Source organism: Cannabis sativa, chromosome 9 (genome assembly GCF_029168945.1).
Source record: "Cannabis sativa cultivar Pink pepper isolate KNU-18-1 chromosome 9, ASM2916894v1, whole genome shotgun sequence".
Classification (NCBI taxonomy): domain Eukaryota; kingdom Viridiplantae; phylum Streptophyta; class Magnoliopsida; order Rosales; family Cannabaceae; genus Cannabis; species Cannabis sativa.
This window is the reverse complement of record NC_083609.1, coordinates 6,447,371-6,468,532: the sequence shown is the minus strand read 5'-3', so window position 1 is coordinate 6,468,532 and position 21,162 is coordinate 6,447,371. Positions and strand designations below refer to the sequence as shown.

General features: G+C 34.9%; 4 protein-coding genes and 1 non-coding gene across 6 annotated transcripts; 1 reads left to right on the top strand and 4 right to left on the bottom strand.

The window, feature by feature from the left end:
• Positions 1 to 223: 223 nt before the first annotated feature.
• On the bottom strand, positions 224 to 5,089 carry LOC115723044 (translocase of chloroplast 101, chloroplastic). Its single transcript, XM_030652445.2, has 2 exons — positions 4,823 to 5,089; positions 224 to 4,730 (listed from the first exon to the last, which is right to left on the bottom strand). Exon 2 carries the CDS (start codon positions 4,723 to 4,725, stop codon positions 412 to 414), a length of 4,314 nt encoding a protein of 1,437 aa, XP_030508305.2. The 5' UTR covers positions 4,726 to 4,730; positions 4,823 to 5,089; the 3' UTR covers positions 224 to 411.
• Positions 5,090 to 6,546: 1,457 nt separating this feature from the next.
• LOC115724392 (U2 spliceosomal RNA) lies at positions 6,547 to 6,741 on the bottom strand. The gene has a single exon (XR_004013185.1). It is a non-coding gene; the product is annotated as a U2 spliceosomal RNA (small nuclear RNA).
• A 1,806-nt stretch (positions 6,742 to 8,547) lies between these two features.
• On the top strand, positions 8,548 to 11,745 carry LOC115722826 (uncharacterized). The gene is made up of 4 exons (XM_030652160.2): positions 8,548 to 10,099; positions 10,629 to 10,888; positions 11,120 to 11,329; positions 11,435 to 11,745. The coding sequence occupies exons 1-4, from the start codon at positions 8,923 to 8,925 to the stop codon at positions 11,558 to 11,560; spliced, it is 1,773 nt and encodes a 590-aa protein (XP_030508020.2). The 5' UTR covers positions 8,548 to 8,922; the 3' UTR covers positions 11,561 to 11,745.
• Positions 11,746 to 11,942: 197 nt separating this feature from the next.
• Positions 11,943 to 13,609, bottom strand: LOC115722828 (uncharacterized). Its single transcript, XM_030652161.2, has 5 exons — positions 13,242 to 13,609; positions 13,043 to 13,149; positions 12,800 to 12,947; positions 12,506 to 12,700; positions 11,943 to 12,404 (listed from the first exon to the last, which is right to left on the bottom strand). Exons 1-5 carry the CDS (start codon positions 13,446 to 13,448, stop codon positions 12,168 to 12,170), a joined length of 894 nt encoding a protein of 297 aa, XP_030508021.2. The 5' UTR covers positions 13,449 to 13,609; the 3' UTR covers positions 11,943 to 12,167.
• A 1,934-nt stretch (positions 13,610 to 15,543) lies between these two features.
• Positions 15,544 to 20,949, bottom strand: LOC115723457 (pentatricopeptide repeat-containing protein At3g06920). Of its 2 annotated transcripts, XM_061103713.1 has the most exons (4): positions 20,808 to 20,949; positions 20,469 to 20,529; positions 18,596 to 18,677; positions 15,544 to 18,479 (listed from the first exon to the last, which is right to left on the bottom strand). In XM_061103713.1, the coding sequence occupies exons 3-4, from the start codon at positions 18,642 to 18,644 to the stop codon at positions 15,799 to 15,801; spliced, it is 2,730 nt and encodes a 909-aa protein (XP_060959696.1). In that variant the 5' UTR covers positions 18,645 to 18,677; positions 20,469 to 20,529; positions 20,808 to 20,949; the 3' UTR covers positions 15,544 to 15,798. The 2 variants fall into 2 exon arrangements, with proteins under 2 accessions (XP_060959696.1, XP_060959697.1); XM_061103714.1 differs by lacking the exons at positions 20,469 to 20,529; positions 20,808 to 20,949 and adding an exon at positions 20,273 to 20,388 and having other exon boundaries at positions 18,596 to 18,679.
• Between the last annotated feature and the right edge of the window lie 213 nt (positions 20,950 to 21,162).

Sequence of the window (21,162 nt, the reverse complement as noted above, 5' to 3'; positions counted from 1 at the left end):
ACTGAATTGATATAACATGTAAACAGCACTTAGTTTTGACTGTTGTAGCCCTTTTCAAGTAGCTTAATTTTGTCTTAAAATAAAAATAAAAAAAAATTAAAAGATCAGTTTTTTGTCCAAGAATTATTTACATGGTCCATTCAAAAACATTATCATACATTTTGTGAAGGGGCAGTTGACATAAAAACTCTTATGACAAAATTTAAGACAGACAACAAAGAGATTAAACCAACTGCCCAGAAGACTTCATTAAAGATTAGTTCAACCAGTTCAGATACATTACAACTGGAATATCTACCAATATAAATGAAGAAGTATAACAGATTCAATAGCCCTGAAGCATCAACAAAAAGATCAACAAAAATTATGATACTTGTTTTTACTCAATATCATCATATCAAAGTATAAGATTTACAAGTTTTGTGTTCCATGTGTAGAGTATATACTTTTAAAGATTGAGAGCATGATTGGAAGAATACCAGCCAATGCTATTTGGAGCTGATCAGAACTGCTTGTTTTGATAGTGATCTTCCCATTTCGCCTATGGTTCAAGCCGATATGGATAGCCGTTTTAGAGCTTTGTCCGATTGAGAATTGAGACTGCAGGAAAGCTGTTAGAGCCAAATCTCCTTTTGATTTCATTAAAGACAACCCCAGATTGGACTGATCTTGTCCTATGGGGAAATCCTTCTCTTTGAGACGCAGCTCCAAGTTGGCACCGTATGCAGTGTTGCCTTGAGAACGCAAAGCTCCAGCACTCGTTGCCAAAACTAAGAACTTCCCAATTGCAATCTGATCCTCTACTTTCAACCCAGTTGCAAGATTTTTGCCTATGAAATTGACAGTTACTCCAGCAGTTGTCTTGTTTATTCTGAAGCTTCTCACTTTGGTTTCGCCTCTGACAATGTAGGCAAGTTGATCTCCAAGAGTGTGGATGTCAAGTCCAGCTAAGGTTGAGCAATTCTCTCCATGCTTCATAGATAATGAAGAATCCAAGTGAAGATTCAGCTTTTCCTTGTCCTTTGTGATTTGGAAAGAAAATGCAGTTGGAAATCGATCAGAAACAACAAATTCCTTTTCGAGGTTGACACCATTGTACCCACAATCATGGTCCCAACAATAAGTTTCCATGACTGGCCTCACAAGAAGCTCCGATGAGAGGTCTAGGGAACGGTATCTATAGGCAGACTCTTCTCCATCAAAAGACAACGGGAGTGTGATGTCAGGTAAAGGCACTGATTCAGAAGTCGAATTCGAATCTTCCTTCTCCTCATCCTCCTTGAAATCATGATAAATATGTGCACCATCCTCTTTTCCTTTGGTCTTAATTTCTCTCAGCCTTTTAATCTCTTCTTTCCATTGCTTCCTTTGAAGGAGCTTCACACGATAATCATACTCCTCGAAATAATTTTTTCTCTGTTCTTTGCTGAGCATAGCAATCTGAGATTTACTCAGAGGCCTGAATGAAGGTAGTTGGTCATATTCATCCTCTTCTTCACTTTCAAGATCCCACAAGTCTGCAAACTCAGTATCAGACTCAGCATTGTTTGGATGAGCATGAGACTGCAATAGAGATGACAGTAGATAGTGCATTAGAGACGAATGGATGGGGAACCCCATAAATTTCCTCCGATCTGAAGGCTTTTCACGCTTTGCAATGGAGCTAGCTTCTGACAACACCTTCAATGAATGGCACAAGAGCAACAATTGGGATCTCGAGTTAGAACTATCAGACTGCAATGAATTGTTCTCAACAAGAGCAAGTGGATGCATAATACTTGAATTCATAAGATACAAATTATCAACAGCCATGCTGATAGACTGTAGAACACCATGGTATTTTTGTGCAACAAAGATGTCACGGTTAAGGGGTAAGCCTGTTGAACCATCTGGAGGAACAGAAGCAGCATGAGTCAAAGTGACAACTGCATTTTTCCATATCGATGAACCAAGAGACCTAGTGATTGATCTCAACAAAGGTAAATCATCATCTCTGTTTTGGGTATCCAAACGATCAACATAAAAGACAACATCTGGAGGAAATTTCTTTATGTATTTATTGATAGTTGACAGCATTTTCTGGTTGGCAGCCTGGTCAACTGCAGGTACTTTCAGACCCGGTGTGTCAAGGATTCTAATCTTGATTCCATCAACTGTCCCAACAATCTCTTTCAAAGAAGTGGTGGCAGGTTTGAAGGCATTGATCATGGCTTTCTTCTCACCGAAAATGAAGTTAATGGTTGCACTTTTTCCCACTCCAGATTTTCCAAGAACCAAAATGTTCAAACAGAAATCCAAGTTACTTTGGTTATCTGCTTCAAAATCCAAGGCCACTTTCTTTGTTGATTCAAGGGCATCAAAATGATTTGTGTGTTTCTCAACATCAAGGAATAACTTTTCTAACACTTGGGAAACTTTTGAATCTTCAAGAGATATACCAAGTCTGTGAACAAGCCTCAAAAACTTCACTCTTAGGACTTGCATCTTCTCAATCTTCTTTTTATCCTCAATGCTTAGGCTGACCTCAACTTCATCCCCACTAAGGTGTAAAGAAGTAAGAGTATCGATGTGAGTCTGTTGAGAAGCAGCCTCTCCAGAATGCAGTGATGAATCAAAAGTAGTGGGACTGAGGACAGTAGTCGTGTTCAAAATATCCATTGATGAGGCAGACTTGTTTCCTTCTATTGACTCTTGAGAACAAACTGTTCCCAAATGAGATGCAGCAGCAACCCTTTCTTCTTCAACAATGACCTTTTCGGTTCTTTCAGGGCTCCCATGCGCCAAATCTTCAGCATCATCATCAAAAACATGGCTATGTACTTTTACTTCATCAGTGTCTTCATTACAGTCTACAACCCTTTCTTCCACTTCAACAATGATCTTTTCGGTTCTTTCAGAGCTCCCATGTGCCAAATCTTCAGCATCGTCATTAGAAACATGACTATGCAGTTTTACTTTATCCATGTCTTCATTACAGTCTGCAACCCTTTCTTCCACTTCAACAATGATCTTTTCGGCTCTTTCAGAGCTCCCATGTGCCGAATCTTCAGCATCGTCATCAGAAACATGATTATGCAGTTTTACTTCATCCATGTCTTCATTACAGTCTACAACCCTTTCTTCCACTTCAACAATGATCTTCTCGGTTCTTTCAGAGCTCCCATGTGCCAAATCTTCAGCATCATCATCAGAAACATGGCTATGTACTTTTACTTCATCCATGTCTTCACGACAGTCTGCAACCCTTTCTTCCACTTCAACAATGATCTTTTCGGCTCTTTCAGAGCTCCCATTTGCCAAATCTTTAGCATCATCATCAAATACATGACCATGTTTTTCTACTTCATCCATGTCTTCATTACAGTCTTCTATTTTATAATCATCAACTATTTCTGATAAAGGACACTCACCAGAATCTACAATCTCTTCTGCTTCATCAGTCACGAAGAGTTCATCGAAATCAAACTCTTTCTGATTCGCCTCGCAACAATTATCAGTAGATTCCAGCATGGCAGCCAAGGAATTTTCCTTAGCTTTGTCAAAATCAATTTCTTCATCCATTTTACTCTCTGGAATCTCTTCAATAGTTCCATCATAAAGTCTTGCACCTTCACCACTGTTTTGGTTGCCATTTTCACAAACCAAGAGTTCTTCCACTGCATACTTCAAATTATTCTCTGCTCCCCCATTATCACCATCCAACACCAGCAGTTCCGCTTCTTCTTTCTCTACCAAATGGTTTTCCATAAGTCTATCAGTATCATCACAACAACCTTGAATAGCATCATTTTCTTCCTTAAATGACTCCGAATCACCAGAATCTTCAATCTGTGTATTTCTTGCAGTATCAAACTCATTAAACTTATGTTCCTCAGCACAAAAATGCTTAACATGAGAAATCAATTCCGAATTTAGCTCCAAAACATCTCTTTTATTAGGCTCCAAAGGCTCTTCATGAAGAGCAGCACCCTCACCAGAAGTGTCCTTAACTAATACATCTTGAACAAAACCCTCTACACCATTCAACTTCTCTTCTTTATCAATCGAAAAACTATTATCAGCTTCAACAAAAATATCAGAATCAAAATTCTCTTTCAGGTTTACAATCAAAGACTTGGTGTGCACCATGGATTCATCTCCCTTTCCTTCTTCCACCTCAAAAATCTTAATTCTAGGAGCAACACTAATCTTTTCTCCAACCCCAAGATTGTTAACATCAATACTACCCAAAGAAAATTCATCTTCCACCTCACTAAACACCACATCACTACCATCATCATCATCCTCCCATGACAACTGAGCAATTGGCCTAATTAACTTTTCTCCATCTGGGTATGCAACAACAGGCCTAAAAATATCACCTTTACCATAAATATCACTTTTTCCAACAGAATTCTGATCTGGGTTAGCCACTAATCCCCTCACTGACTCTGACGCAGTTTCAAACTCTTCCCCCCCACCCACAAAAACCTCATACTCATTTCCACTGTCATTACCACTAACACTACTACCATAACTGGTATCCTCAAATTTATCATTGTTGGACTCAAAATCAGAATCATCATCAACAGTAATAGGGGCTCTAATAGGGAGTGAAATAGGTGACAAAAGTGAGCTGGAAAGAGCAAGCTTACGTGGTTCAAAAGGTTGAGTTGGTAGTACTAATGGGGTCCCTTGTGTTGCAGAAAGTGAGACACGCTTTGATGATGAGTCCATGGATTCCATTGCTTCTAACAAAAATAAGAAGAAAACTCCATAAGCAGTAGACAAACTAAACAGAAAAGTTGCAACAAAAGTAGAAAAAGAAGAAAGAAATGAGTACCTCAGTTAAGTTTCGGTAATGCTTAGGTTGTTGTTTTTTTTTTCTTTTGTTTTATGTGTTTGTTTTTTTATATTAATAATTAAATATTTTTATGGTTTGGTTTAGTGTTTGGTGGAGGAAGCTACTCCTTGGAAGAAACGATAGTGTAGGGACTTGAACCACACATAACATACATTCAACTCTCGTGTTTTTTTTGTCTACTGTAGATTAATTATTTGATTAAAACAATATAATTCACATTAAATTAAAATATATGAAAAGTATCTTTTATCACAAAAAAATATATATCAATTATCTATTCAGTGAGCACCATTTTTTTCTGCTCCTCATATTTGTTTTTGCCAATTTTGAAAATCAACATCATTCCTTTAATTGAATGGCTCATAATTACTTATCAGATTATGTGATATACCGTGGTGTTATATTTATTTTTTAAGGATATAATAACAATACAACAAAAATAAAAAAAATAAAAATACTATATTAATATACAAAAAAATATAATTACATTATAATATACAACAAAAAACTTTATGAAATGCTTAAGAAAATACATTTATTAATTTTACTTTTAAAAACAAGAACATATTATTGATAATATATTAATCAAATAAAATGTTCTGTTTTAATTAAAAATAAAAAATAATTACTGTTATTTATAAATCTTTCACAAAATTTGTAATATCATAATTGTTCACAATTTAAAATAATAATAGTAAAAAATAATACAAGTTAGTTAATAACATAAAAAAATATTATCACTCCTTTTTCAGAAAAAAAAAACAAGAAAATAAATAAATTCCCTACATAAATTTTCCTAAATATTAACACCATTAAATTTATTGCAAACCATTTTCCATTAAAAATGCAACAAGTACCAATAGCCAAGTTACAACTTTACAACCTCTGATTTCTATGTGACATGAATTATACATAATGTAATCCAATTTTTAATTTTTTTTTTTTCATTTGCTCTTTAAAATAACCTTTATTAATACAAAAACTTGAAGAACAAAGTCCATTGTGGAAACAAAAGGTTTCACCTCTGAAAAAATACAACCAAAAATACTATTGTTAGCATCCCACTTTGCCAGTACAAACTGCAAGGCAACCAACAGATCTCGAAACCAGAAATTAAATCCAACACCCAAAAGAGATGCGAGAAAAACAGAGTTTCTTTCCAATCATAGGCCTGCTTGAGAAGAACCTCATGCACCAAATTTGGGCAATAACAAATGAAAAAAAGGGGTTTTCCAACCCCTTAAAAACAGCCTAGGAAGTCCATGAAGCATAGCAGTAGTTTCTGCAACTAGCAGGGGATGAAGTTGTGTACTCCACCATGACTGTCTCAATATCACACAACAAGATACATCAAACTAAACCTTTAGAAGCTGCATAAACAAAAGTGTTAACTTCCATCCTAAAGCCACACCTATGATAGGAATTGTGGTGCAGGTTTTCAGGAGCGTTGGGAGGATCAAAAAGTCTTGCAATTCAACACAAGGATTTTCTTCTAAATGCCACACCTTAGTTGACGATCAAAAATCATTTACTAAAATAAATTTGATTATTTTGCCAGCTTTTTAGACTAATTAATATTAAATAGCATACAAATGTAAAAAAGGCATTGTATAAGAAAAGCTAGTTGTGCATACCCTAGTCTAAATATAAAAGAAAAAACATTCTTTTCTATTAGAGATAAGCCAAAATTTAGACTGGGCTTGGAGGGTTGCGCCAGGCCAATGCAGTAGTGCAACGCATAGGCGACGCTCGAGGACCCAAATAGCAAGCTATTGAACGGGCCCTCACCCTTAAAAAATTAATTTAATATCGTGTGGACCATTGGCCCACATATCAGATATTAAACTGATAAGAACAGATACTACACTTGATCTTAGCCAAAAGGCCGAGAAAGGTATGCTTTCAACTTTCAACAAGGTTGTCTTTTATAACTTGCTAGCCTACCTTACTTTAACTCCTTAACCGATGTGGGATAAATGGGCTTACATTCTTATCTTCTCATTTTCTTTCTAAAGAAGAGAAAGTTCACCTCATGTACTTCAGTTAATCAATCTTGTTTTTCTGTGCAAAAATTAATTTATGTGTTTTATCTTTTGTCAATCTTGTTTTTCAAATGTTGTTGCTTATAAATCCAAAGCTGCAAAAATGTAGAAGAAGAAAAAAGTAAGCTTGAGTGTGTTATGCAAGCTTTCCCCTTATTATTTTCTTTCAGCTTTGTTCTGTTATGGGATGCTTTATTTCATTGAACTAGGTGAAAAAGGAGACCATGTGAGATCTTTTGCTAGGATATTGGCCTATATATATACATATGTACATGTGTGAGTTAGAGCTGAATGTGCATGGAACAAAGTCACTGATCCTAAAATGGACTACATTGAACACATTGAGTGCTTTTTTTTTTTTTTCTCTTTTTTCCGAATAGGCAAGAAGAATTTGCAATGTTCTTATACATGTTTCTATGAATACTGTTCTCAATGTAGTTATCTTGAAAAGCTTTCCAAATACTTTACTACGATAACATTTTTTTCTGCTCTACTGTATGTGCAGAAGTGCACCAGTCCCTAGTTTACAGAAGATTGGCTTTTGTTAATATGTTTTAAGTTTTTCCCTCTTCTTTATTGGGCATTTGTACCATCATAAACTGTTAATTATATATGAAGTCATGAATACCACTTCAGATCCTCTACTTATACTGCCCAATTAATTACATGCTTTTTCTCAAAAGTATTTTCCAATACATTTCTTCTTCCTCTAAACACTACATAAACAGCTTATTCAAGATATGGATTATGGAGAGCTTCGATTTTTGTCTTCCTAATTAGAGATATATGTTATGCAAATGGGACAATGGTTGAGTCATAAGCATCAACTATGCCACTCAGTGTTGCTGATATGTTTTTTATTGGTAATAATGAGCATGACTGGCCTGGATCAGGATCAGGATCTTTACATGGAAACTTGGGTATTTGGGTTCAGGGGAAGAATGTGGTGTACAGAGCTAAGGTCTGGTATGCAATGATAGAAAGAAAGAAGTTGAAAGTAGCAGCCATCTTACCATCCAAATGCATCAATAGTCAATATCAATAGGAACCTAAGATCCCCACTTATTGCGAAAGAGCATCATAGTTCCACATCAAAATTGTGCAAAGGACACAATTCCTAGGGAAAAGAAGGTCATGACATGTCTGACATTTTTTCACAACACATCTAAGCTTTACAGCTTCACTCCCATTTTTCCACATCTTCCCAAGTCCCACCATACTAATCCACCATGAGGCCCAAGAAAATTTGAGAGAAGAAAGAACACTACTACTCTAATTTATCCCATTTCTTAAGGTCCAAAAATCTAATGTACCTCATGGATTTCCCAAAAAGACTAGATTAGAAACCAAATTATAACAAATAATTCATGACAACAAGTTTCAAGTTCAAATGTTTGAAACATTGCTGAAATATATTTAAGATTAACACATCAGAACCCATTTTGTTTTAAAACTAGAAGAATATATATTCAACGGACTTAATCTATTTCTCAAATTTATTCTCACCTCAAAATCTATCTCAAAGCCCTCAACTTGGAACACTACCTCATAATTATAGTTAAGATTATAACAAATTAAGGGGAAAAAATGACTCCAAAACTTGCCAACATTTCAACTTTTCAGGTGCTATAAATGTTAAGAACCTTCCAATTGGGCCAATAACAAAGAGTGCATACATTAGAAAAACAAACAAAATGTACGCAAGAAGTCAGTAGCTGCTATCGATCTGTTTGAGGTTTTAGATCTGTTTAAGTAGTGAATCATTCAATCAAACACTTGTACTACATTATACATTATTACTAACAACAAAGCTAATACTACTGCTGCTAACACAAATATCACCCTTTTTTTTGAAAGAGAAATATTCAATCTTTTCAAGTAGTATTGCTTCCACCATAGTCGAAATTTTAATTATACATTTATACCAATTCGTACTCGTTTTTGTTAATTATATTATTGTTGACAACTTCAACTGCTCAGAATAATATATTAAGCATAAATTTCAAAGCTTGATCCTTTTCCGAACGAGGATTACCAATGGCGGGCACCAATTATTCCGCTGCCTTCTCCTTCGTAACTCCTAATATCACCTCAAATATCAGACCACGCAAATTGCTCCTCTTAGCTTATACAACAACGACCCCATCAAAACACGTAAAGTATACAAAGCGAAGAAACTCATTACGACCCAAAATCCTCAAAATCCCACCTCAACCTCACTCACCACCTACTCACCGTCCTTCTCTTCCTCAAAAACCTCCCGAAAACCCCGTCATTCTTGTTATACCGCCCGAAACCCTGAATGAGGAGCTTCCGGTCGCCGCAGAGGACAACAAAGTGGAGGAAGAGGAGCTTCGGTCGTCTGAGACCACCGGAATATCTAATGGCAGTGTTGGTGAAATTTCTGGTAGGTATTTTTTGAAGTTTGGTGTGTATTTGTGTGGCGCTTTTGTGCTTCAGACTGTATATGCTGTTTGGGTTTTGGCTAATCAGAAAGATAGGGATTTGGATAGTTCATATTCTGAGAAGAACAGGGTTTCTTTGAGTAGAGATGATAAAGCTTTGAGCTTTGATTCAGTGTCTGAGAGTAGCAATCTGGGTTCTTTTGATGAAGTTCAAGTGGGTGAGAAAATTGAAGAAATTAGAGCTATGGCTAAGCAAGCTCGGAAAGTTGAAAGAAATGAGAAAAATGGGCAAAAGAAAGATTCGAGGACTAGGAAAATTGGTTTTGGTGAAATATTGAGTACTAAGAGTAGAACTGGGATTGAGAAAGAGATTGAAACGAGGTTGAGGAAGTTGGAGAATAGTTTGAATTCTGATAAAGAGAAGTTTACAGGAACATATGCCAACTATTTTATCAATGCTGAGAAGAAGGTAGAAGATGAAGTGAGAAAGAATAGTTTGGATGAGAGAAAGGAGAATGAGAATCAGATGTATAAGAAAAAACATAAATTTAAAAGTCCTTCTATTGATACAAGAAAGAATTTGAAGGGGTTTGGTGATTCAGAAAAGTATAAAGTGTCAAAGGGGAAAAGGGATGGTTTCAGTGACAAAATAATTGCAGAAAATGGAAGTGTTCGAAATGAAAAATTGGGATCACAGGTAGAAGAAGAGAAGGATTTGACAAAAAATGTTTTGAGCGATTCGAACAAAGGGGTGAGCAGAGGAAGTGGTGGTGAAAAGAAAGCAAGTAAAATAGGAAGACCAAGAAATGGTAATGTCCCTAAATCATACAATATATTTGAATGTTTTTTAGCTAGTATTTTCCAGCATTTAGTTATTTGTTAAAATAAATGGTATGATTCTAACTTTCTTATAGCAGTTTTACATGTTTGTTTGGTCGTTATGATTTTGGTGTGTGTGTTCAGCTTTGTTGTTGACTCTTTTGGCATTTATGTCCAATTTTGTTGTCTTTTATTAGATTTTGTCTTTTGACAATGACTACATGGAGAAGAGACTATCTGGGTATCTCATAATCATGTTGGATATTAAAATATAAACTGGACAGATTCATGTTATTGTAGTTTCTTATATGAATCTAGTTCAAGACTTTCTGATAAAATGTAAGTCAAGGTGACAAATTTGCATATATGTTATGATTGTCTTTGCCTTCTGGTAGTTTTTATAATTAATGCAAGGCTCATTTATGGTATATCATAAACAGTTAAAATGTATGTGTTTGTATATATTATATATGGACATGGCTTTGAGAAGTACATTTCGAGTGATCGCTTAAATTATAGGTGTTTTACATCAGGAGGGTAGACTTGAGGAGACTTCAGCTGAATCAGCAAAATCAAGGAAGTCAGGGATGGGAAGTGATGAAACTTTAATGAAAGAGAACCATGAAACCATAGAAGGACACAGTGATGATCTTGTCTCGAGTAGAAATGGTAGTTCAAGACAAGAAGTAGCTGGAAAGAAACGAGTATCCAATAGTATTCCAAAGCCTCAATCGAACAGTGAAACTGATATGTGGTGGTTGGGTCTTCCTTATGTTCTAGTAAGTATAATAAACTTTGTCAAGGTTTACAATTTTTAAGAACCTTATTGTCCATTGATTTGCTATTAGAGATAAATAGTAACTTGGTTTCATCTTAGAGATTGTGCCTTCTTACTTGAACCAGACCATCTTGGCCATATTTTTTTACATGTTTAGCTAACTGTAATCTATTGTCATTCTTGTTTTGTTGGCTTTTGCTAACCATCAAAACAATCTATCTCCAATACATAGGTTGTTCTTATGCATCGAGGTTCTGATCCTGAAGGACCAGAAGGACTTTACACCTTAAAGCCTGGTATTGAAGCCCGAAACCAGAATGATTATTCGTATACTGTTGCATTTGAAGATCGCAGTGATGCCAATAACTTCTGTTTTCTGTTGGAATCATTTTTTGAAGATCTGGGTGATGTTAGAGCTGATATTGTTCCTTTGTCCATAAAAGTAAGAATAATATAATTTTACCTTAAAAAAATCTTATGTATAATAACACTCTTTTATTCAAGTGAGAGACTTGTGCCAACATTTTTGAATGCAAAACTTTTGCAGGAACTCCAAGAAGCAATAAACTCAAACAAATTGAAGGTAATTGTTGTAAAGAAGGGTCAGCTTCAACTATATGCTGGGCAACCATTTGCTGAGGTTGAGATGGCTTTGCGCTCTTTGGTTAAATAAACTATACGAAAACTTTATTTTTTTGAATTGTCAAAGTCGCTCTTTGGGGTATCATTTGATTTTTGTGTAATGGTAATAGTAATGGTAATATAATAGTTATCATTTTTGGAATGGTAACAGGATTGAGTGTGGATAGACTCTATTATTCTTTTAGGAATTATGATTATATAGATTTTTTTTTTAATTGAAGCGTTTTTATATACATTACATTATAATTTGGGACTCGATCCCAAGACCACCACGCACTCTTTCCATATTTCTTATGGTGACTTGAGCTAGCCTGGTTATGATTACATATAAGAAAGATTGTAATGATGATTAGTGGTGGTTACAATGTAAAGACTACAATATTTTAAAAATAAAACAAGGTAATTGTGACTGATTTATCTTCCCAAAACTTGAAATATTTTATTTCCTTTATAATAAGAAGCTTTTTACAGCAAACAATTAATAAATAATTCTCATTCATCTCAAACCAGTGTTATACTAAGTGTCATGTAAAAACAACCTTTACATGACCAAAAGCTCAGAAGTTCACACTTATGGCTGTCATGTAAAAACAACCTTTCCTTATTTAGTTACTACAGTATAATTTCCTCTTCAACCTCTAGGAAGTTGTAAATTTGAATACAGATTGAACGTGTATAAGTGACAAATTAGACTGGCAAAAGTTTTGCCATGCCTCTTGCTTCTTCTCCCCCTCTTCATTCTCTATAAATGCATTGTAAACAGAAACCAGAGCACTCCTTGCAGCTTCTCGCGCTTCTGGTAATCGATCATTCAACAAATCAGCAGCTATTTGAATCAGATCAACTAGTCCATATTCTTTCATTTCTTCCAGACCCTGAAAAAACAAATGGTTTGATAATCTGGATTAGCATTTACCATTAAGAATTAGCTAAAAGAGTCATTTCATTACTAATTGGTTAAGCCTTATAAGCATACCATCTTAGAGACACAATTAGAAATAGCAACAGCAGCCTTAGCTCTGATTCTAAGGTTGGTATGCTTAACAGAGGCTCTAAGCCTTTGGAGGAGAGGCAAAGGAGTCAAGGACCCCACCATTGATTTTAATGCCTTGTCTGCCTCTTCACACACAAACCTTTTGTCTTGAGAGGCCTTCAGTAGCAACTGAAGTATCTGCAAAACTCATCAAATAAAATCCAACCCTTTTATCAAAAACCAATCACAGAAAACTAGTTATTAACTAATAATTATTCAAGGTTAAGAGAACCAGACCAAGTGATCAAATGCATCAGAGGTAGATGGATCAAGTAATTTTTGATTAAAGGCCTTAAAGATATCAGAAGAAGCCATGATAGAGGTCTTGCAAAGGGCACTTCTGGGGTTCTTCATTGCCTTCACCAGTACCAGCATGACTTTGTCCCTGAAAAAATCACACCCAGATTGTAATATTTGTACTAATAACATATTTAATTTCATGAAAAAGTTAACAAATTGAGATTAAAATAGAAAGCTTACAGTAAAGGGGTAAGGAGATCAGAGTGATAGAGTGCAAAACGTCTAGCATTATTCAGTGACTCACACACTTGGATCCAGTCTTTTGATTCTAATCCTTCTATTAAGTTCTGAAATTTCATAAATAAATGAATAAATAAAATTCGAAATGGGGTTGCTCAGAAACACTTAAATAATCTGAAGAAAAGGGACTCTGACTCACTTGGATCTTGGATTGAGGGTCTTCAATCGGTTCAAGACTGTCGGAGTCGATATATTCAATGGTGGAGTCAACAGGAGCTTTGTTTTCGTCATTGGTAGAAAGCTGGGGCTGTTTTTGAATCGGAATCGCTACTTTAGCTTGCTTTTTAGGCCTTTCTGGGATCGTTGTTGGAAGCTCGTTGTCTATGGGTCTGAGAGCCATGGCCATTTCGAAACGCAGAGGTTTTTTTTTGCGAGTGTTGAAAATGGAGTAGAGGGAATTTGTGAGTGTGGGTGATAAGATTGGATAGAGAAGAGAGTAATAAGCTTTTCCAAATTGGATATTTAAATTTGAATAAGAAAAGACAAAGGTGGAGAAGGAAAGAGCCGTTGGAGTATTGCCTTTAGGATTTTGTAACGTCTACATTTCTCAGCCGTTACGATTTAAGCTTCTTAATTCTTAGTGATCTTGACGCGTGGCATTGATTACGTTATTATTCTCATTATTTACAATTTGACCCAAATGTTGTATCATTATTAATAAATAGAATAGAATAGAATAAACCTTAAATTGAATTTTAATATAAAATAGAAAAATTTGCAATATAATTAAAATTTATTTTTAATTATTTATCCAAACTAAATAAAAATACTCTAAGTTTAGTTGAGTATTTTTTTTTGAAAAAGAGAAATCTTTATTCATAAACGAACAAGCTACAAACAACCAAAGCAAGAATCATACACAACTAAATAAAACTAAATAAAATGATTAGTATTTTAGATGATATTTCCTTAAAAACAGAATTTAAGATCCAAAAACCACAATGTTGTTATTTCTAATCCAAATGTTATAAAGAACATAATTTGTGGATGGAAGTTTATGAATCAAACCATCAAGAAATCTCAATTTATTTTTGATAAAAATAGTTAATTGCATAATTTTACTCCATGAGACATAATTGGCTTGCCCATTTAAAGGATGTGAGACCAAAATGTTACTTAGATTATCTCCATGTTGCAGATAATAGGGGTTGACGAGATCTTCGAGAGGATTTTTGGAGTGACCTACCTGTAAACCTTGAACGATCAGATTCTGTGGCTTTGTTGTAGTTTGAATAAGTGGGCCATTGATGGCCTGGGTGCCTTGATTGCCTTGATCGCCATTATTTTTCTTGGAGGGAAAATAGAGATGGGGAGAAGAGAGGAGATAGATCGTCATAGAGATAAAGATAAATATTCGATTAGGACACGAACTCACCAAAAAAAAAAGAACAAGACCGAAGAAGAACACGATCTATGGAAGGCTGTAGAACCAAGATCAAGGGAAATTTTCACTTCTTCTTCTCTAATACCATATTAGAGGAAGGACAGAAAGAACAAAATGAAATAACATGAAAGTGTGATACTGAACTGAATTAAATTACAAAGATGAAATAAGGACTTATATATACAAAATGTTAGTGAAATTAATTTACATAACCAAATCAAGAACTAGTTAAACTAGAGTAAAGAATCACCTTACCTAACCTAACAACCAACTATAACTAACAAATATTAGTAAGATTCTAACCACTAACCAGACTAACTATAATTCTGTTAAATTATTTTACAACATTGCAAATAGTTCGAGAATTATTTTTAACAAACAAAAAAAATTAAGAAGCATACTAATGTGTTCATCATAATTTGAGGGACAAAAATACTAAATAACATTTTAAAAAATAAAATAAAAATGCAATTAGTAAAAAAAAAAGTGATTTTTATCAACTAATTCTTTTGAATATTGCATACATTTCAATAAGAAAGAATATTGAGATTTAAAAGTTAAGAATTACATCTTTTAAACTAGTTAAGTCAATTTTCAATTTTCATATATCAATAATTTTTTTTGGTATATATTGCCAAATTAATTTAGTTCACCTTATGCAGTATCACTAGAGTTACATGGTATACATCAATATATTTTTTTTCTACAAAAAAAGAGTTACATGTTTTTTCTGGATGTTAATAGCAATACAACATTTTTATAGTTTTCAATATTCAAAATGCTTTTTAACTCACTTTAGAGAGCAAGTCATGCATTCATGTGATGTCTATAGTAGCTGAAATTGGAAGTGCAATGACAAACTCATTTAAAGTGCAAATCATCCATTCCATTACCATTATGGCATTATCATTATCATTATCATATCATTCACATTCATATTTTCCTTTATTCCTCCTCCTTGAGCCATTTCATTTTAAATTACATGTCGTTGAAGATGCTTATTATGCCATTCAATCAATATATAATAGTCACCACTTAGAGAACATTCTTTTCCTTACTGAAGAAATCAATTGTTGATTGTCATTAATTGTGAAAGAAAGGGAAAACTGCAAAAGAATGGGTAATATATTTAGTATATACTACAAACTACCACTTTTACAAAAATCTGTTATTCCAAGGCCAAAAAAACTCAATTTCTTTTCTTCCTCTACTATCTCTCCCAACAAAATGCCCACCACACAGAAAAGTTTATTCCACTTTTTTTTTCTATAAGCATTTAATGCAAATGTCCCCATTGAGTAAGAGGACAGTGTTACCATGTCCTTGAAGCATGCTGAGACTTTGCGGTTTCCTTCAAGACAGCACCCACAATCGCCGCCTGCTCGAGACATTCAGCCTTGTGCAATGAATCTAAGAGGACAACACAAGTCTTGCTATGGATTTTAAAACCTTTCAACCGAGTTTCTTCGAATAGCATATATGCATCCATTGCTTGATTTGCACTGCTTAGCCCTTCTATCATAGCATTATAGCTAGCAGAATCAGGCATTCCACCACTAGCTTTTAACCTTTCAAACAGTCTGTTAGCTTCTGCTATGTTCCCGGCCTTTGCAAGTCCAGAGATCATGGTGGTGTAGGTGATTGTGTTGGGCTTCAACCCAAGTTTTTGCATCTCTTGCCAATACACAAAAGCCTTGGTAAATTTTCTAACTCTGCAAAATCCATTTATGAGAATGCTATAAGTTATTTGGTTGGGAGCACAGTTCAAGTCTTTCATGGACTGAAAGCAAACAAGGGCTTCATCAATTTCTTCGGCTTTCACGAGGGCATCAAGCAAGCAATTCCATGTGTAAACATTGGGAGTCAATCCTTTCTGCATTAATTCTTCCATTATAAGATAGGCTTCATCAACTCTACCCACCTTACCAAATCCGTCGATAAGACTACTGTAGATAACTAAATTCAACTCTATACCCTTTGATTTAGCTTCTTCAAAAAGCATATAAGCTTCATCAAGCCTATCAATCTTGGCAAGACCATCAACGACCGAGCCATAGGTAACAACAGTGGGATGGTGACCCTTCGTCTTCATTTCCTCCAGCAACTGGTACGCTTTGTTTACCTTTCCTGATTTGCAGAATCCATCAATAACAGTGTTGTATGCTCGGGTGTCCAAAACACAGCCTTGCTCCTTCATTGCATAAAACAGCTCATAAGTTTCATGTGCAAATCCAGCCTTTATAAGACCATGGATTAGGATTGAGAAGCTCCGCACATCGGGATTGAATCCTTGAGCTTTAATCTCCTTAAACAAAGCTCTACCTTTCTCAGTTTCACCAGCTTTGAAAATGCAATCCATATAGGTATTAAGAAGCATCAAATCAGGAGGACAGCCCCGCTGCACCATTTCTTTGTATATCTTGTGACCATCCTCCTTCCTGCCACACCGAAAAAAATTCCTAATGAGAGATGTATAAATAATAGCAGTTGGAATCTTATCAGTATCCAACATCTTTTCATAAAGCTTATAGGCATCATCTACTCTTCCTTGTTTGCCCAGGCCATCTATAAGAGAGCAAAATGTAAACTCATTTGGGGTGCAAACTTTGTAATCCATTTCTTCAAATATAGAACAAGCTGCATCGAGTTTTTGAGCTTTGCAAAGTCGATCAATCATTATGTTTATAGTCATAACATTAGGATACAGGCCAGCTTCTTTCATGGCATCCTGAACCTTCAAAGCAGCCTCAAGCTTTCCTTCCCTGCAAAGCAAGTCTATCAGAATATTATATGTTGGAAGATTGGGTACTGCATCTTTCTTCATTTCCTCAAAAATCCTCAACGCTTCATCCACTTTCCCTTTTCTCCCAAGACATGTAAGAATACAATTATATGCAATCACACTTGGAATGCATCCCTTTGTTTTTTGCCTCTCAAGTAGGCTGTATGCTTGATCAAATTTTCCTGCTGAACTATAGCCCATAATCATGGTGTTATAAGCATATGCGCATGGTACTGTCCTATTAAGATCCATCTGTTCAAATAACTGAACTGCTTCTTCCAATTTGTCAGCCTTGCAAAGAACTCCTATCATGCTAGTATAAGTAACATCATCAGGCCTCAAACCATTCGCTTTCATTTCATGAAAAAATTTCCAGGCCATATCCACTTTACCAACTTTACCAAAACAATCTATACATACATTATAAAGAACAATATCAGCATTAAGCGAGTTGCTCTTCATCTCATCCAACAAAGAGAGTGCAGCATCAACTCTTCCCTCCTTAGCAAACACACGAATGACAGTTGTAAATAAGTGCACACTTACTTCATAACCTAGCTCCTGCATTTGATGAAAGAGAGTGAGCATGAGATCAGCTTCATGAACTGTAGATAGTGCTCCAATAAGATTAGTGTAAGCCGAGAATGCTGGGCGGAATTTAAACCTCCTCATGGTTTGAATTAGATCAAAAGCTTCTCTTAGTTTCTGTGACTTGATACAGCTCACAACTAACTCAACAGTAGTATAATTAGATGGACCAATTCCTGCTACACTCATTTCTTCCAAAATTTGATCTAACCAAATGAAATTTCTACTCCTAGCCATGACCGTAATTAGTGAATTATATGCTTCTGGACAATGTGCCTGGTCAATTTGTCTCTCAGACCACCGAAAATAATTTACAGCTAGATTAACATCCTTCAGCCTCCTCAACACTCGAATGACTGATTCTGGTTGAGGTTTCCCAAAACGTGCCAACAGAGAATTCTCAATGGAAGGTCCCCAAGGACTGCTCTCCAATATATGGCATGTTTCATCAACTACCTGTCTTGTACACTCAGCATTCAATGGGCTTTCAGGGATACTACCACCATCCACAAAGGAAATAACTTTCCCCTCCGACTCCGAAAAATTCCCATTTGATGAAAATGAGCACTTATGTGAAAAATTGTAAATCTTACCAAACTTGAAATCGAAACGATGTGCTATTCCTGCAAAACCCAGATAAAGATAGGCAGATGATAAATGAAACATACATTACAGACAAAGATGCAAGCCATAAAACCAATGCTTTGACCGCCACAAAAGAATACAAGTTGAAACTTACCATAATTTCTTAGGAGTGTTTTCATGTATGCACATCCAGCTGATACCATCCAGGTCTAGAGTGAATTTTTTACTTCATATATCTGATGCACACGGTGCAAATTATTATTTTTTTCAAAAGAGTTTCCTTTAAATACTAAAGCAGCAAAACAAGAAAACATACCCGTACATCTCAGCCTATGGAGATCAACAAAATAATAAAAGAAAAATTAAGAAATGGCATACAACTTTCACACATTCAAACCAGTTGAAATACTAATGTTAACTTAGGTATTTTTTATTTTATTTTTTAAAATATTAAACACAAATATATATATATTTCGTTTTTGGTTCAAAAATAAATAAATATATATATATATATATATATATATATACATAAATACGTTTTGGGAACTTTTATTTTTTGTCTAAGGACCATTATTTATTATTTTCAAAATCAATATAAGAGAATTATGATTGAAAGATCAAATTAAAAGGCTATATTGACAGTTAAAAATATCATTAACAAATGGAGAAGACAAAACACACACACACATACATATAAAGGTCACTCTATCCTCTTCACAATCTCAACATACTCCATGATAAGAAGAAAAGCAATAGGACTTTATAGATTCTTAGACTAGCTAGCTATTATAGTTTATAGGCACTGTTTGAAGAGAAACCAAAAAACACATAATGGTCCAAAACTTCAAAAAGGGTCCTCGAAAGAGCAGTAAAAAGAAGATATCAAAGGATTCCAACTGAGGCGCGGTGATGCTCTGGAATGATTTCTTCTAAGGGGCAGTGGTCAGCTTACCAAGATAAATTAAGGGTAAAAGTGAAAATCCTTTAGAATCTTTGTGAAGGGACCCTACCTAGCCATTAACAAATGTCTTCTTAATTGAGACAATACATGTAAAAACCATGATTAATTGGACCCACTGTTACCATCTAGTACTGCCCGTATTTTGAGCAAACAGTCATACCAAAAAACTTGTTACATGAGCAAATAAGTGAGACCATGCCCACTAGTGCTCGCTCCTCATCACTGCTACCACTTCATATGAAACCTTAAACTAACCATATATCTACGCTTAGTAGAATTATCAATATGTCTTTGAACCTTCTAATTGGTCTCAATCAAACCATTTTATGACACTTTAGATATTCAAACTGTATGTTGAACCAGTAACAGATTAAGGCAAAAAAGTTCTAACAAGACAATAAAGCAGAGCATGAAAAGTGGCTGAAGCCAAAAATTTCGAGTCCGAAAATAACAATTATGCTAGCATACGGTGAAAGAAGATAACATAAAACCAAAACATAATTTAGTGATCAAATGACATCTGTCTGCTACCATTGAATCATTTCTTTCCTAGATTGAAAAGATCTAGACCCCTATTCGACCAACAAAACAACTCAATGGCAATTGTTCATAGACCATAATTAACAGGCCTGGAATGAAAGAAGTAAAAATAAAAATATCCCTCTTTGACATTTTATCAAATACATTACAAACAACTTCAATATATCATTCTTTCACAACACCACTCCCACATTTGTCATAGACCCATAATGAAAAACAATCTAGCCACAGACTACAGTCTAATGAGCAAAAACTATTATGAATAATTTAGTCACAGAAACAATGATCGAACTAAAGAATACAAAACACAAAACCTAACCCCCGAAAAATTACTTAACTAGTAGAAAAATCCAACCGCTAAGAATCTGACTCAGTCATTACGCCACTTTTATATGGATCTTAGAACCTTTACAATGCAAATGCAAATGCAAATGCAGGATATCCAACATTAGAATGATAATATTCTTATCGAGAAAGAGATTGAAAAACAAAAAGTCCGTTCATATGAAGGAGAAATAATTGATACCTGAAGAAGTAGTCATTAGAACTGATAGCAAGTGATGATGGAGTAGATAACAATGGCCTCTCTGAGTAGAACAGAAAAAAAAAAAATTGGAGTCGGCGAGTTGGAGGAAAAGAAAATTTAAATAAAAAATATTGAAAGTACAAATATATATGTCTATATTCGTTTAAAACCAGCTAAAATTGAAGCTGAAGTTAATAAAGCAGTGAACAAGGGAACCACTTTGCTCCAATACTGGGAGCGAAACTGTTGAAAGCTTCTCAGTTCTCAATTAAGGTTCAAAACAAACATATAAGAAAAGGAGTGAGTACTGTAATGTCATCATATTCATAATCCACATACCTGTAATTCGAAAAGCAATAAGCTTGAGAGCTAGGGTTTACGCAAATCAAAAGAGAGAAGACGAAGACGAAGACAGTCACAGCCGGCGCCAATGAACTTCCACAGTCCAGTTCAGTAATAAGGTCTCATCATTAGTTAATACTGTTCGAAAAACAAAACATTGAAACTGTTGAAATTACCAAATTACCCCTCCGCAGATAAACGCAGCGTTGCATTACTATACTTTTTTCTTTCCCAATACAATTTTTTTTTTTAAATTATTAAATATTAATTTTATTTTTCATAACTGAGGTTTCAGTCTGAGAACACAAGAGTTGATTAGTGAAGCAATGTGGTGGATCAAAACGGTGCGTTT

Excerpts from the sequence above, each read along its gene's own strand:
- LOC115722826 (XM_030652160.2), top strand. The coding sequence starts at position 8,923 with ATGGCGGGCACCAATTATTCCGCTGCCTTCTCCTTCGTAACTCCTAAT. Across the intron at positions 10,889-11,119 it reads TGGGTCTTCCTTATGTTCTA|GTTGTTCTTATGCATCGAGG; the intron begins GTAAGTATAATA and ends TCCAATACATAG. Across the intron at positions 11,330-11,434 it reads TTGTTCCTTTGTCCATAAAA|GAACTCCAAGAAGCAATAAA; the intron begins GTAAGAATAATA and ends AAACTTTTGCAG.
- LOC115723457 (XM_061103713.1), bottom strand. The coding sequence starts at position 18,644 with ATGGTATCAGCTGGATGTGCATACATGAAAACACTCCTAAGAAATTAT. Across the intron at positions 18,480-18,595 it reads AACACTCCTAAGAAATTATG|GAATAGCACATCGTTTCGAT; the intron begins GTAAGTTTCAAC and ends TGGGTTTTGCAG.
- LOC115723044 (XM_030652445.2), bottom strand. The coding sequence starts at position 4,725 with ATGGAATCCATGGACTCATCATCAAAGCGTGTCTCACTTTCTGCAACA.
- LOC115722828 (XM_030652161.2), bottom strand. The coding sequence starts at position 13,448 with ATGGCCATGGCTCTCAGACCCATAGACAACGAGCTTCCAACAACGATC. Across the intron at positions 13,150-13,241 it reads ACCCTCAATCCAAGATCCAA|AACTTAATAGAAGGATTAGA; the intron begins GTGAGTCAGAGT and ends ATGAAATTTCAG. Across the intron at positions 12,405-12,505 it reads CTAATTGTGTCTCTAAGATG|GGTCTGGAAGAAATGAAAGA; the intron begins GTATGCTTATAA and ends TTGTTTTTTCAG.